The 16,051-nt window shown below is 42.5% G+C and overlaps 1 protein-coding gene across 2 annotated transcripts; it reads right to left on the bottom strand.

Annotated features, from left to right (window-relative positions):
- Positions 1 to 402: 402 nt before the first annotated feature.
- On the bottom strand, positions 403 to 7,002 carry kcna2b (potassium voltage-gated channel, shaker-related subfamily, member 2b). Of its 2 annotated transcripts, XM_061812745.1 has the most exons (3): positions 6,755 to 7,002; positions 5,830 to 6,669; positions 403 to 5,375 (listed from the first exon to the last, which is right to left on the bottom strand). In XM_061812745.1, the coding sequence occupies exon 3, from the start codon at positions 5,296 to 5,298 to the stop codon at positions 3,796 to 3,798; it is 1,503 nt and encodes a 500-aa protein (XP_061668729.1). In that variant the 5' UTR covers positions 5,299 to 5,375; positions 5,830 to 6,669; positions 6,755 to 7,002; the 3' UTR covers positions 403 to 3,795. The 2 variants fall into 2 exon arrangements, with proteins under 2 accessions (XP_061668729.1, XP_061668719.1); XM_061812735.1 differs by having other exon boundaries at positions 5,830 to 7,002.
- Positions 7,003 to 16,051: the final 9,049 nt, after the last annotated feature.

Below are 16,051 nucleotides of genomic sequence, written 5' to 3'. Positions count from 1 at the left end.
CCCTATACCAGGTTTATAAATAGAGCACTTTGCTTTTGCTGTGAATCACACACAAGCAGTTTAGAGAGTCACTTAAGAAAAGCGCATGATAAAGTAAGGCGAAGGTTTACAGTTGACTAAAATGTGTAATGGGCACGGGCCCCAGTGGTGATTTCATCAATACTGTACCGGAACCTTCTATTGCCAAGTGGCCGACTCTGCCCTTGCAGGCAAATGAACAGACTCAGCGATAAGTTGTGTGCTATTTCAAAGTATGTTGTTTAAAAAACAAAACCAAGAGAAATGGCGATAAAAGCATCCATTTGTGTGAAATCAGAAAAAAAGACTCAATAGCTCGACAATATTGTGTTATTGTTTTATCGTTATGACAATATAATTCATATTACATTTAAAGACGTCCATGTCATTTTGAAGGACTCCCTCTTCTCTAGACATTCTATACTAAATTTGCAATTATTCATCGGAAGTCCTTTCGAAGGTCATGACAAAAGCTCATTTGTAAATAATGATGATCAGCCTGCACACACACGGACAAGCTCACATTGACAAACTGTGCAATTCAATGCAATGACTCAGGAATGCGTTCACCTTGAAAATATACTTTCTTAATGATTGCGTTAAAATGTTCCTTTTACAGAGCATTCCATACATATAAAATATACTTCGGCTGTGCATCCTCCAACTTGGATGTGTTGTGAAAGCACACTTTTGTTAGCTGCTCTTCAAGCACGTGCACATGGCAGAAAACAAAGCAAATGTGAAGCTTCAGCCAGTTAGACGTCATTGAAAGCCACAATTGTGTACATGTGCTTATTGTTTGATTCCCATCCAATTTTCGTGTCAGCATCAACAGCAGATGTTACAATTAAAGCAAACGTGACACTTGCAGCCACTCTTATATGCATGTACAGACTGGAGATATGCAGTATATGCTTGCAATTGTCCATATTTATTTATTTTTGGGGGTGTACCCTCTGGTCCACTGATGCAATGTGCAGTCATAATTTACCTGTATCTCGAATACTTTCCATCAATTGCTCAAATTGACTAATCTGGTTTTAAGAGTACTGCAGTGCCCTTATGAACGAAAAATTGATAAATGCACTCAAGACAGACTAGTAAATTTCTTTCGGCTTGTCCCATTAGGGGTCAGCACAGCGTGTCATCTCATATGAAACGCTCATATCTGTTTAGCACAGTTTTTACACCGGATGCCCTTCCTGATGCGACCCCTCAGGGGGACTGGAGGGCTCATTGAGAAACAAACTCCAGTGGTTTACCAAACCAATGCTCTAACCACTGAGTTATGGGCTACAAATTGTAAAGATAATAATGCACATCAGGAAGAAAACCTCGTGTGGGCAGTGTTAATCTAACTTTTCATTTATTGATCCCCACATTAATACCTGGATTTTGCAGATAATGCATTTTATCTCTTCCTCATCTGATCTCTGCTGGATCCCCTCAGTTTATTGTGCTCTGTGCCCATGTGCTGATTACACACTCAAACTGTAGTGCGCTGAGATGAACTCAAATTTGCAGCGCGTCTAAGGCAGTGATTCTCAACCATTATTGAGCCAAGGCACGTATTTTACTTTTGAAAAATCTCACGCCACACCAACAAATAAAAATGTCACAATAAGAGGATACACGTCAGTTATCCACTTTCTGCCAACAAATACCGCATTTATTTGTTCTGTCTTTATATGCCGCTGCCATAGATAAATGAACAAAGATACACTATGTGTTGTAAATAAACAACATCATGACCAATTAAGTGAAATTAGATCATTTCCCCCTCTCCCGGCACATGAATGTGCCACGGCACACTGGTTGGGAATCACTGATATCAGGGAATCAACTGCACTTTGATTGAGCTTGACACTTGACTGAAGCAAAACAGTTGCATTTTTGTTTCCCCTCGTCATCAAGTTTGACTGTCCACCTGAAGTTGCAAAATAAGTACTTTGGAATATCTTGAAGCGCACATACTTTTTTGTTACAGAAACCATGTACAAAGATGTGTCAACAAGACATCAACGTCTTCCACATATTGCAAATTCTGCCAGTGCTTATACAGTACATACAGTGGAGTATATGTGAGTCCATTTGACAGCGTTATTCATACTAATACATGCTACAATGATTATTTCCAAAGACATGCAGCACGACAAGAGCATAATAGCATAAGTTTGATAAAAGCTAATGAATAATGTAAGCTAGTTCTGCAATAGCTCATGGGCACCATCGGAATGATTGTTCAAATTGCACAGATACAAACATTTAAATGTAGTCTATAAAAGCTGAGCTCACAATACCTCTATTTTACAACTCAAGATGCCAATCCAGGTGGCAGCATGTTCATTTGTCTTTGGCTTCCTGCTAAACCATATCTCTACAGTAACATACAAGCTCTATAAACAAACTACTGGACCTTTTTCTATGTTTTGCCCCCTTTAGGATGTTCTGCATACACATAAAAATATTTGAATCTGGGAGTTATGTTGTCTGTAGAATAATAAACAAAAATGTTCATTTTACCCAAAAGTATACCTATGAAGAGCAGATTCAGATTTTGAAGTGGTCTTGTATGATTTTTTTCCCCAGTACATGGATGTTTTCTCATGTTGCAGCGAGCAAATCAAATAAAACATTTTGTTGTTTTGTTGAATGCCATCGTTTACTGTATTTACAAAGCTCTCTAATTTCTTCTAATTGGTAACTTATATTTTTACGCATACTTTCTTGGGCATGGAGGGTTAATACAATGGTGGAATGCAATGAAGTTAAAGGACAACTTTGTTTCTGTCGGGCAGTGGTGTCAAACTAAACATTCCTGTTACTCCCGGTTTGGGTGGCAGTTAAAGAGACACTTAAAGGTAGAACTAATTTACCCCGCAAAAAAGGCACTAACGTACAATGCGATTCAGATACTTTTGTTTCCATTATTGTTTTTTTTTTTTATCATACAATCAAGCAATTATTAAAGTACCAACTGATGAAATGTGATTGATGTATGAGCCATTCCCTCTTCTCAGAGACTAAAAATCTAAGCCGGTTTGGGAGCGTGTACCTACTGCGTACTCACTAATGTATCATTGGTTAAAAGAGGACAAAGTAATGTGTTGTTGTGGGTCACACCCAGTGTATGGCACTTTCCCGTGGTCTATGCAGTGGTTTCTCCAGAGGGCACTGGTCTGCACTACATTTAGTGCTGGTCCAACAGGAAATGCTAGTGCACTTGCAGAGCCTGTACCTTTACAGATGGAGCATTATATTACTATGGCGCCAAACAAGTATTAGTATCACTTGCTTTCTCGGTTGCTCCCATCAGATTTCCCTTGACCATATGGGTGGGCTATAGTCAGTTAAAAAAAATTATGGCCTGGTTTAATCTGATTTATGTATGTGCTAATATACATTTTAAAATAAACATTATGCTAATTTCATTGTGAATTGTCTTCTTCAAACAGGTGGACCCAATAGTCTGTTTATATTGATTATTACTTCTTAGGCTACGATTTGGCTACTTTTGCCATCTGGAGAACTACTGTCACAAAAGTAAGACGAACTCCATTCGGAAGTCCAAGATGTCCCCATAAGACAGGTTACAGATCTATGCTGTGCTCCAGGTACCTAGATTGTGGGTAAGCAAGACGTCTTCTCCTGTCGACCTTTGTGCCTTCATCTGCTCTGGAGTCCCACACTGCTCCCCACAAATATTGGTCATGTGGGGCCAGACTAATCCAGTTGTCACTGACCCTACATGAGGTGAATCATCGATAAAAGCTCACATTATACATCCGTGCGCATCTTGGCGATGTTGACATAGTTGGTGTTGGCAAGAGTGCAGTTTCCCGTTTTCATGCCCTCGGGTCTGAAGTCCTCAGCGCTGTGGTTGACAGCTTCCTGAATCTCCACGTAGTCAGACTTACTGAGGGTCGACCCGCTGCCACTCCGACCGGTCTTCTTCAGGTCATCAACTGAGCTCGCTTTAGGCACACTTGGGATATTTAGATACTGAGCTTGTTCTTCACCCTCAGTCTCTCTGTGATAGAAGTAGTTGAAGTTTGACACAATGACCGGCACCGGAAGCGCAATGGTCAAAACGCCAGCAATAGCACAAAGCGACCCCACGATTTTTCCTCCAATGGTTGTCGGGACCATGTCTCCGTACCCGACAGTCGTCATGGAAACCACTGCCCACCAAAAAGCCTCTGGGATGCTGCTGAACTGGGATTGCGGCTCGTCTGCTTCGGCAAAGTAAACGGCGCTGGAGAAGAGGATGACGCCAATGAAGAGGAAGAAGATGAGGAGTCCCAGCTCACGCATACTGGCCTTCAGAGTCTGTCCCAGAATTTGGAGCCCCTTGGAGTGGCGAGATAGTTTGAAAATGCGAAACACTCTGACCAAGCGAATGACACGCAGAATCGCCAAAGACATAGCCTGCTGTCCGGCCTCTCGATCCTCCGGCCTCTCTGCTAACTCTGTGCCAAGGGTGATGAAGTAAGGAATAATTGCCACAATATCAATGATGTTCATGATGTTGCCAAAAAATCCTGCTTTACTGGGACATGCAAAGAATCTGACAAGGAACTCAAATGAGAACCAGATTATACAAAGGGTCTCCACGATGAAGAAGGGATCGGTAAAATATGGCGAGGTCTCATAGGTCATGGTGACATTGGAATTGGTTTGGAAGGGATAATTATACATCTCCTCATCTTCGTTACGGAAAATTGGCAGCGTTTCTAGGCAGAAGCTAACAATAGAAATGAGGATCACCATGACGGAGATGATGGCAATGATGCGAGCTGCACCTGAGCTCTCGGGGTACTCAAAGAGCAGCCACACCTGTCTCTGAAACTCATTGTCTGGCAATGGGCGCTCCTCCTCCTTTATGAAACCTTCATCCTCCCTGAAGATTTCCATTGCCTCCTCGCCCAACTCATAGAAGCGAATCTCTTCGGAAAAAATATCAAGAGTGACATTTACAGGCCGGCGTAGCCTCCCTCCAGATTGGTAGTAGTAAAGAATGGCATCAAAACTTGGTCGATTGCGGTCAAAAAAGTACTCGTTCCGGAGGGGGTCAAAGTACCTCATCCGCTTCTTTGGATCACCGAGGAGTGTCTCTGGAAACTGGGACAGGGTCTTGAGCTGCGTCTCAAAGCGTAAGCCCGAGATGTTGATGACCACCCTCTCGCAGCACTCGTGATCTGGCTCGGGCTCGTAGTGGTCGTGTGGCTGACCCGGATGTGCAGCCGCTTCGTCTGCGGGGTCGCCTGTCGCGACCGTCATGCTGGAAGGTGATGGAACCTGCAGGTTTCAAAAAAGGCAGGGGCACGCTTGGCCTCAGGAGATATGCCTATAAAAACCTAGAAGGCAGAAAATGGAAAACTGGAATTTCACTATGGTTTGATTGTTACACACAAAATCAACAGCAACACCCAAAAAAACGGTATTCATCAAAACAACGGAATTCATCAAAACATTCCACCGGGGCTTTTGAGAGACGGAAGCAAGAAAGAGCCCAATCATTTGAGCGCATCGGCTCCACTTTGTCTCTGAGTATTAGGTTTTAACGTGCTGTCGGATCGATATGCCATCCAGTAATATTGTATGAGCTCTTGCTGGGTGCAATTACAAGCAATAGATCTAGTTATGTACTGAGTGCTGCATACAAGCTCTGAGATTATCGTCTTTGCTTGTGTGATATGAGAGCCCCTATGTCCAAAAAGATGATTTTCAACACATTTTTAACACTTTAACTGTACTAAAAAAAAATGCAATTTCTTAGTAAAGAAAATGATTAAGAATAAAGCCTTCTACCTGTTTGATGTGCTTTTGTAAGACTGGCTCACAGTTGTTGCTCTATGCAGCACTGATGCACAACGGGACCAGCCGGAGTGTCTAAAGTTACCTCTTGCCGTCCAGCCAGCTCCTTCCCTGCTCTTCCGGCTATACATCACCCAAAGCTCGGGCTCTGCAGCAAGGCACCGGAAATAGGAAAATGGACGAGGGGTGAGGATGCAGGCAGGAGTTTACCGCCCACAGTTCAGGTGAGGATACATGCCAGGATGAATGTATGGACTACAGGTTGGTGGGTTTAACACTGCCAGTGTTCTGAAATTCATTCATGAGCAAAGTCACATTGAAAAGTTTCTTATTCATCATGTTGACGGATGGACGAGCAGAACTCTTCAAGCTTCATGTCAGCAGACTTGAGGGAGGCAGCGGGGGACACTGATGTCATTATGCATACTCGTGATTGCGATCAGAAGCATCTGCTCCAGCAAATCCATATATCACCCACTTTAACATTTGCGTGTTTTAGAACGATTGAATGTAGGTGATAATTTGTCTCAAGACTGCTTTACTCCTTGTGGGGAAGAGCATATGGGGCACATCATAAAGGCTTTATTTTCCTTTCTACTTATCCCTGAGGTTAACCACGTAGCTTCACTGAATCTTACAACATTTCAGACAACGCAGCCAAGTCCATGCACAGGGTCAGTTCAACATGAAACGCCGGTGCGGCTGTTGTTGTTGTTGCTGATCATGATGATGATGATGATGATGATGATGATGATGATGATTGGCACACACGGAAGGGAGAGTTAGTTGGAAGTGGTAGATGCCAAACATGCTTGAGCCATTTGCAGCCCTTTCCTGTTGATCCAGCCACAGTCATTTCCATGCACTAATCAAAGCAGACCATTGCGTTATGCCTTATTATTTGCATGCAGTAGTTCACCGTGATTGTCTGAATGCGCAGATGCACGAGATCCTATCCAGTTGGGCTCCTCTCAAAGTGCGCTTTGGCGGTGACGGCGCAGAGTCTCGTTGCTCTCCTCCTTCTCCCCTAATCGGACCGGTTTGTCGTCGCATGCTACGCCATATCTGGACACGGCAGTGAGGACTCAGTCGCCTGCTCGACCCGCGTCTCTCACCTGTCACTTCCATCCACCGATGGATGCGTGGGCTGCAGTTGGGCACCGCGGCGCATACTAAGAGCTTCTGCACGGTGCGCCTCGCCCCTCACTGCTGCTCTCCCCACTTTCCCGACACTCCAGTGCTCCACGTTAAAGGGGAAGCGTCGCTAATACAGGCAGAGTGGAAACAAGCCTCCTCTCTTCCTTTTATTGTGTATCTATTTAGAACACAGATGCCTATAGGTGCTGGTTGTGTGCAGATTGTATACGTATACATTTCATCATAAGAAAAACCCTTTGGAATTACCTGCATTTCTGCAAAAGATCAAAAAATGTGATTTGATCATCAACAATAGACAGTCTGCTTAAAAGAATAACACACAATTCATTTAAGGGTCACAGGAGCCCATACCAGCTAACTTCAGGAAAAAGGCAGACTACACCCTGAACTGGTCACCAGTCAGTCGCAGGTCACGTATCAACACTGAGTGGGCATTGATCCCACACTCCCACACCAAAATCAGGCATCAGTGAAGCACACCATTCAATGTTTTCTTATTTTAACTGGACAAAAAACTAATTGGAGCTCAAATTGTCTGCCAATTTGCTATCATAGCCAAATGGATTTAAATTGGTTTGCCTATCAACATTTTGCAGGGAGGATTTAAGATGGTCTGTCTGACAATTGAAACTTCGTGCCAGTCAAAGTTTTTGGGACACTTTCTGATTCAGTAGCGCTTTGACTGCTTTCTGCTGTACGTATCTGCATTTCCACCTGCCTGACTCCCAACCAGGGGAGGAAAGATCTAATCGCTTGCGCACTCACATGAATTCCAGCAATCGGAGTTCATGATTGCATCAGAGTCTTGTGCGTGTATGCCTGCATGTGGCTAATAGGTCTGGCCAGTAATTAGTGGCCAGTGATACACAGAGCAGGTCTGTAAATAATCAGAGCAATGTCAGCAGCTCGGCAAATTGCATCCATCGTGTAGGCTTGAATGCAGCCTCGGGATTCTGCATTCAAAGGCGCCTGGCAGTCGCATGAAAGGTAACATTTCTTAGGCAATGAATACAAACTACAATCTCCATACAATCTATACACATATCAATCATGCTCTAGATATGTGGTTCAATTCTAATGCTTTTTTCAAACGTTTTGCTGTATTTCCTTTTTGCCTTAATAAGTGATGAAAAGGGTTGAATACATACACCAAACTTTTTAGTTTTTTACACATTTTTATTACCAAGTATGTATGGAGTATACGTCTTCAAGCAGACACGACCAACTGCAGATATGTGATTATCCATACATTTTCTCAGCCACTTGTCCTCATGAGGGTCACGAGAGTGCTGGAGCCTATCCCAGCTATCCTGAACTGGTTGCCAGCCAATCACAGACATTAATGATCACTCTCTGCAGTAATTCTGTGAAGAGGAATAGCTCAAGCCCTGTTCTCCTTCTCTACTTTGCCATTGTGCGCAATCCAAGGACAGGTTGAGCATGATACGCAATCCTACCCCAATCAAAGTGTCACCGTGCCACCGTAATTAGAATGATGACACAGGACTTCAGGAAACACAAGCTGAGTGCACCCAGGCCCATAGTAATTAGTTTCCCACTTGGACCGAAGGTGTCTGTGGTGAGCAAGTGACACTTAACATAAGTAGTCTGACTGATGGCCTGATACTCTTAAAGCACCAGCGTCCATGATTATAAATCAAGAAAGCGCTCATCTTTGAATTGCGGGCCAATGGAGCCTATGCGGCAACGTCCAATTCATCATCCTTCCCTGCTGCTCACTGAGATGATTTGCGGCACACTCTACAAGAGTGCTAAGGTGAAGGGCATTGAGAGTATGGAAATTGGGAGGAATTTCCATTGAGTGGAACATTCAGCTGAAAACACAGACTTTGCTTCACCTCCAGTGGAAATAACACTTTCAGCTCCAGGGTAGCTATGTAGTACCTTGGATGTGGGCCAAAATGTGGCGCCGATAGTGGGAGAACTGGAATAGATTAGAATAGAATAGAATATGTAGACAGTTTGTTGCATGCTATGTGCGTATGAAAATGATTAAAGACAATCGCAGGCTGCCGTCCGTTCACACGTTTTTATTCTCGGTTACTAGAGCTTGGCTAATGCGGAAATTAACCAAAACGTTAATTTTGGCGCCCAAGTCGAGTGGGCACTTCCTCCCCACCTTCAGATTGTTCCAAGCCTCCACAAGATATTCATTGATTCAGTTTTGTGAATTTTCCTGAGTCAAAAAGATATTTTGATGGGATCCACTTCGAAGCACTGACACTATCGGCATTCAGTTGTTCCGTTCTTGGTAGCACGATGTTATGTGGTTTAACATGTCTGCCTCACGGTGAATTGCTTTGGGTCTTATCATTCCGTGTGTTGAGGTTATATATCTGATTTCTACCCACATTTCAAAAATGTGTGTGAGGTTCCTTAAAGTCTAAATTGTAAATGTGAGGACGAATACTTGTGAGGGAAGACCGCATGTGCCGTGTAATGGAATGTCAACTGGTGTTGGGTGTACTCGGAATTGGATAAGCGGTAGGAAATGAATGATTATCGCGCTGACTCTATTTGGACCTTGTCCAGTTTTGTCTTTTGAATGCTTGTCCAAATGCTTCTTTTTATGTCCTTAAAGCTGGACTTTTATTTATTGTTGCTGTCTGCGAGCTTACAATATGAGGGTACATTTCACTCCACTTTGTAAGTGCCTGGTATAAATAATAAATAATCTTGATCGTAGTGGTGAAGTCCACCCTTATCACCGCGGGAGGATGTTTGGAGGAGGCAGGGGAGGAGGTGAGCGGATAAGAGTCACGGAAAAGGCGAGAAGAGGGCACAGATCCAACTTATGACGGTGCACTGCAGGGGAGGAGTCCTGCATGACCTCTAATGCTACTGCAGCAGGTGTTGCTCAATGACAACCAACAACACGTGTACACAAGAGCACAAGTACAGACAATTACTGTGTTACCTTTTATTCCACTCTCCACAATGTTTTCTTTTTGGCTTCTTTTTGGCTTTTGTGAATTATTTCAAATCTGTTCACTTTTGACTCCTCAGTGATGTAACGCTATATTTTTAGACATGATCCTTGAAATTACAGCGGTCACTTTACCTGCTGAGAGCAAGCCAGACTATTAGCCATTACTGCTCTCTTGGTGAGATATTTCCTTACCATCACAATTGAGTACTCTATTGATTCTGGATGGGGTTTCAGTGGCAGTTGTTACTCCGAGACTGAGACGGGGCAATCCATGCATCAGGTGCTCTAGAGGTCAAAGCAGAAACTTAGACTATGATGAAAATAAACAACACTAGAATACGCAGGTGGGTGTAATAGTATTTTACAACCTTTTCCACATTAGTTGAGGAAAACAATGAGTAAACATGATTCATTTGTGAGCAAGTCATTAATGTAGAATTTCACCCCTTACATACATATTTTTTTAAATCATTTTGACCTCCTTTTATAAGGTTCGCAAGATAATGCCCAGAATGTCCTTTATCAAGTCTCTTTTTGTCTTTTTCACCAGGCAGTTGAGATGGACGGCTTGCTCATTAATATGTGACATGCTAATTACAATTATTTTGTACTGTACTGAGTAAATGGTGGTGCAGCTGTAGAGCATCGGCCTCACAGTTCTGAGGACCAGGGTTTAAATCCTGGCCCTGATTGTGTGGAGTTTGCATGTTTCCCCCGTTCCTGTGTGGGTTTTCTCCCACATCCCCCCCAAAAAAAGACGCATTAATGGGAGACTCTAAATTGCCCTTAGGTGTGATTGTGAGTGTGGCTGTTGTCTGTCTCCATTTGGCTGGCAACCAGTCCAGGGTGTAACCCGCCTCCTGCCCGTTGACAGCTGGGATAGGCTCCAGCACTCCTTGCGAGCCTTGTGAGGATAAGCGGCTAAGAATTTAGATGGATGGATGAATGGATTTTTGCACATAAAGATCGGGTATCAGAGTGACCGGTATTTCAGTATGGATGTGCACAGTATAGTACAAGTAAAAATGCAGTTTGAGTAAGGTGAACCTTGCGCTACTTACAGCACGGTCGTCTGACTTAATATACTGTGAGTCTGAATCCAGAATGACGTGAAGGAATCATTCCCACGACAAATGTTTGCTCTCCAGGCTGCGGGCGGCGGTTAAGTGCTCTCCGTCTGGTCAGTGCAATCAAATCAGCAGTTAATGCAGCTAGCTTAGGTCTGACAGCCGCACTAATCAGCCACGATTGTTTGCTTTTCAAGCGACGGCGTCTTCTCCACACCCCCCCCCCCCCCGTTGTTGTAACAATGTGATTTTTTTTGTGGTTTTAGTAAGTTTGTAATACACCTCAATCGTCAAGACCTGTTGAAGTGTGCAGGCAATGAAAATGTGGGAAAGAGGGCCAAGAGAGTGATGGAGATGGAAAGGTTGCATCCTATGAGTCATCGTGAAGGGCACACCTCTTTTACTCAAGTTGTCGTTCTTTTCCACCCATCGGTGGTGTTTTGATACATATTTGATTTGGAATACGTAAACAGTGCGTGTATGTAGAGGTAGATGTAGAAATCATCTCTGCATTAGCTTGGTGTTTGTCCTCACAAAATGTGAATATGAGCACGAGGGAGTCTGTTCTGTTCATTTGCAAAGCGTATTGCTGCTGAGGGAATCTCGCCCTGTCTACTCTACCTGCGGCTGCATACTCAACCAGATTACCCAATCGGCATTCATATTTTATGTGACAGCACTAGCAACAAGTTCTCTGGCGATAATAAATCTCAGTGGCACCGAAAGAGCTCCATCAGCCTGTAAAGAAAGAAAAAAAATAAATCTCATCGACAAAATTGATGTTAATCTGGTTACCTTTTTATCAAACATCATGTATGATTTTTAATTTTTAGGACTATCTTTAAATGAGGAATAGAAGATAATGCACGATTCACATGTAAGCGTTAAAAATACACTGTTGATAGAATACTGCTAAAGCTTAGTTTGATCCATTCCAGTCAACTTTTGTACAATTTTGACTTGTTACCACATCCTCCTCCCAGTTTTGAGGACACGGGTTTGAATCTGGGTCTAGGCCTCGTTGCGTGGATCTTGTCTGTTCTTCGCTTCGATGCTCGTGGGGTTTCTTCTGGTACTCCCTTTTCTACCCACATTCCTGCAACATGCTTGGTAGCTTAACCAAAGACACTAAATCGTCATGAGGTGTGAACGTGAGCATGAATGTTTATTTTCTCTCTACATTTTGTGCGTTATGACTGGTTGGCAACCAACTTGGGATGTACGCCACCTCTGGGGCGTCACCCTGTAGTGAGGATCAACTGTAAATTGTAGAACATTTTGATTTTTTTGCCTTTTGCCTTATTCAGACATATTTTAAACATATTTTATGTAACAATATCATTTCCCCCAAGGCGATGGTTAAACTATCAATCGTTATTTATCTATTCTACAAACGTCCTGTTACAGTTTGATAATTTACTGCTGGCTGAGCCCCGTGCTGTCTATTTATTTATTTATTTATTTATTTATTTATTTATTTATTTATTTATTATGGCTGGTTCCGACTCGTGGATCTGGTCCCGCTATTGTTTTCAACTCTTGTCCAAATTGAGTGCCTGCCTGTTCGTGGGAACACACATGGTTTCTCGGGCAGAAAGTAATCACACAGTCACGGACACACATGCACACACACTCACTATCTTCCTGTCAAAAAGTGTAAAGAGGTAACGAAGGTATTGAGAATTTCGATGGCTTCTCCCTCTGTGTGTGCATATGGTGCTAACAACAGCTCACTCTTGTTGCCATGGTGATTTCCTACTGTAGTCCATTGGCGAGCATGCACTTTCATGAGGTTATGCATATTTTTTTTCAGCGTCAGGGAGGTGTGCATATGCCTCTCATGTTTACGTTTGGCTGTACATATTCATTCTAGTGTTTGAAAAAAATTAGAAGAATAACATCTTTGCTCAACAATAGTCAACATTATTTTCCCAAGATTGTTTTTACCTTGAGCAAGGAAAACCGCAAAAACAGATTGTTTCCAATGTTCAAAAGATGCATTTTGGCATACGAAAGCGCTTAACAGCAAACATAATCAAATTATGGTCACAGTTGGTTATAAATTAGACATTATTATTAAATAAGACATTCTATTGTAAAGTTTTAAATAGTCATCTCATATACATGCTGCATCACTGTCAAACTCAACATTGATGACTTTGTCCTGTTCCGGTGCCTCCTGGATTGCATCATGAACATCCCTTCTTGCTCCCATAGTATGTCATCCTCTGTGCCATCCAAGGCGTTTGTGAGGAAACATTTTTTTGAATCCTAAGAGTCTTGGTTCCCTTTGAGGGGAAGTTCCACCGTACTAACAGTGCAGCCTCTTGCCCCCGTTCGGCTACAATCTTCATAGCGTCAGGTTGCTATCAAAACGAGAGCTCAAACTACGTAGAAATGAGCGTAATGGGCACTTTTTAAAAAAGTGAGCATTTGTATTGTGTGCGCTATCCTGTTTTTTTTAAAATGTGCCCATTACGATTGTACTACGTAGTTTCACCTCACGTTGTTTTGATAGTGACCTCAAGCCATTGAGCTATCGGTGTTTCGGACTCCCGCGCTACTTCTGGGTTTGCGGCGTCATCGGCCGAAGTGATGAAACATTTCTTTTAAAAGCGGCTGTCCAACTACCCGTTGTAGTTGCCTTTTGTTTGTCTTAGTTTTAAGTTTGAACAAACGTACGGGCAGTCGTTTCTGATGTTTGGTGCTGTAGTAACAAATATGCTACACTAACAATCGTAATTTGCAAAGTTCCCCTGAGGAGGTCAGAGTTCAAGTTGGTGGCACGCATCACCGTTATTTATATAAATGTGAAACATAAGACATCGAATATCATAGCGCAATGTGTATATATAACTTTATTTAAACCTGTACACAACTAAACAATGTGAATGTATTTTTTATTTTTTATCAATACCTAAATATAATGCACTTTATTGACTTTTTAAAAATATTTTGGGAAAAAATTCTGCATTATTTTTGAGAAATTACGCTACTTATTATTTATATTTACATACTGGACTCACACCAACTACATAAGAATTTGGTGTTCCTAAGACCTTCATTTATGTCACTATAGTTGCCACAACTTGTAATCAGGCAATGTCGTATTCATGTAATAATCATGTAATAACACATTCTGCTTTGTCATGCCTGAAGACAAATGAAGACAGTGCAACTCAAGATCTCATTGTATAGGTCATGTTCAGGACAGCACAGAGTAACACAGAACAAATAGTGACAAAACGCAGCCTTCCCTCTGACAACATTCTGCACAAGAGCACTCGGAGGCTGATGCAGGCTTCCCGCAGCAGGCATCTACGTGTTTGCGTGTCTGTGTTCCATGTACCTTTTTTTTTTTTTTAATCATTTTGCATGTGTACGTCAGGGGGAGAGCAGCGACGACTACATGTAACATATTTTAAATGTTAGCAATACAGAGCACACTGATCGAGCTAACAAAGGCATGTGGTTAACAGTCTTTGATTTGTATCACAGTTTCTTAACACTCAATGTTTGGCCTCTTTTTGCCGCTTTCAATATGAAAACGACATCTATTATCGTGTGTTCTGAGGATCAGGTAGCGGAAACGCTGATAGAGTACACGCATAAATCCTCACAAATGCAGAGAACTGTGTGCTTTGTGTTTTAAAACTGCTGGCTGTTTGCCGAGTTGCCGTTTTCTCCGACTTTTAAAACTGTAAGCAACATTGAGAATTGTCTGACACATTGTTCTGGAGGAATTTTGTCACTGCAGGCAATTTTTAATGCTGCGATGCTCCAAACAAAAACAGAGAGCGGTTGTAAAACATTAGCAACACAACTGTAAATAAAGGATGTTGTTTGATAAACTGCACTTCAAAAGTATGAAGCAGTTTATCTGTTTTCATTTGAATTCTTGCATTTTCCTCATTTTCAAGATGATCGACTGGCAGGTGGGAGCTGCTATAGGCACCAAGTAAGAGGACGCCAGTCAGAAGGCAGAGGGGAATTCTTCATCAATCAAGTTTATCCCATTTGGTCCACAGAAATAGTACATCTTACATCCTGCAGAGACAAAAAACTGTAGGTAAACAAACATATCAAAACATCAAGCACTCATTTTTTTGTACATTACCGGGCAGCTTTTGAAATATTACCTCCATGAGAGACAGTCGACGAGGGGGCATCAAGACTTCCAGGCGACCTGGATAGCTTCCACCTGAAAAAATAATATGCAAGGCAATATTGTCAATGAATTGATGCTATTAATGATCATAATACAAGATATTTTTGTTTTTTTCTCTCCTTAGGATGAGCAAATGTAAATGTCAATCTTATCAGCAAGCGTGGAGAGATCCTAATCTGACCTCTGATTCAAATAGGGATTGCATACTTTCAGAAATGTTTCTATTTAGAAATGTAAAAGGAGTGATTCCTGCATCAATTACCCATCCATCCATTTTTTTTGCTGCTCACGAGGGTCACAGGGAGTGTTGGAGCCTATCGCAGCTGTCAACGGGCAGGAGGCAGGGTACACATTGAATTGGTCGCCAGCCAATCGCAGGATACATCCAGACAAAGAGCCGCACTCACAATCACACCTAGGGGCAATTTAGAGTGTCCAATTAATGTTGCATGTTTTTGGGGTGTTGGAGTGCCCGGAGAAACCCCATGCAGGCACGGGGAGAACATGCAAACTTTACACAGGTGGAGTCAAGATTGAACCCGGGTCCTCAGAACTGTGAGGCTAATGCTTTACCAGCTGCATCAATTCTATAATATACATTTTCTCACACCCCCCCCCACCCCCTATAAATATAGGAACTGCAAACCAAAGATGAAGACACTGTGCTATAACATTATGACTTCCCGCTTGTTCCATCAGCGGTCAATACGTGGCACAGTAAAGGTGATGTCATGCATATCATAATGCAATGGAGTGCACTTTCAAAGCACTTTTATCTACGCCGTTGTAGTTCACAGCAGCTCATAATCACCCATTCAGGCACACGCTCATACGCCAATGAGCAGCTGCTGCCACACAAATATGCTGCCAGGC

The sequence above is a fragment of the Syngnathoides biaculeatus genome, chromosome 2 (assembly GCF_019802595.1).
Source record: "Syngnathoides biaculeatus isolate LvHL_M chromosome 2, ASM1980259v1, whole genome shotgun sequence".
NCBI lineage: Eukaryota > Metazoa > Chordata > Actinopteri > Syngnathiformes > Syngnathidae > Syngnathoides > Syngnathoides biaculeatus.
This window is presented reverse-complemented; position numbering and strand designations above follow the sequence as displayed.

What these genes read in the sequence shown, in the direction of transcription:
- kcna2b (XM_061812735.1), bottom strand. Translation starts at nt 5,298, where the DNA reads ATGACGGTCGCGACAGGCGACCCCGCAGACGAAGCGGCTGCACATCCG.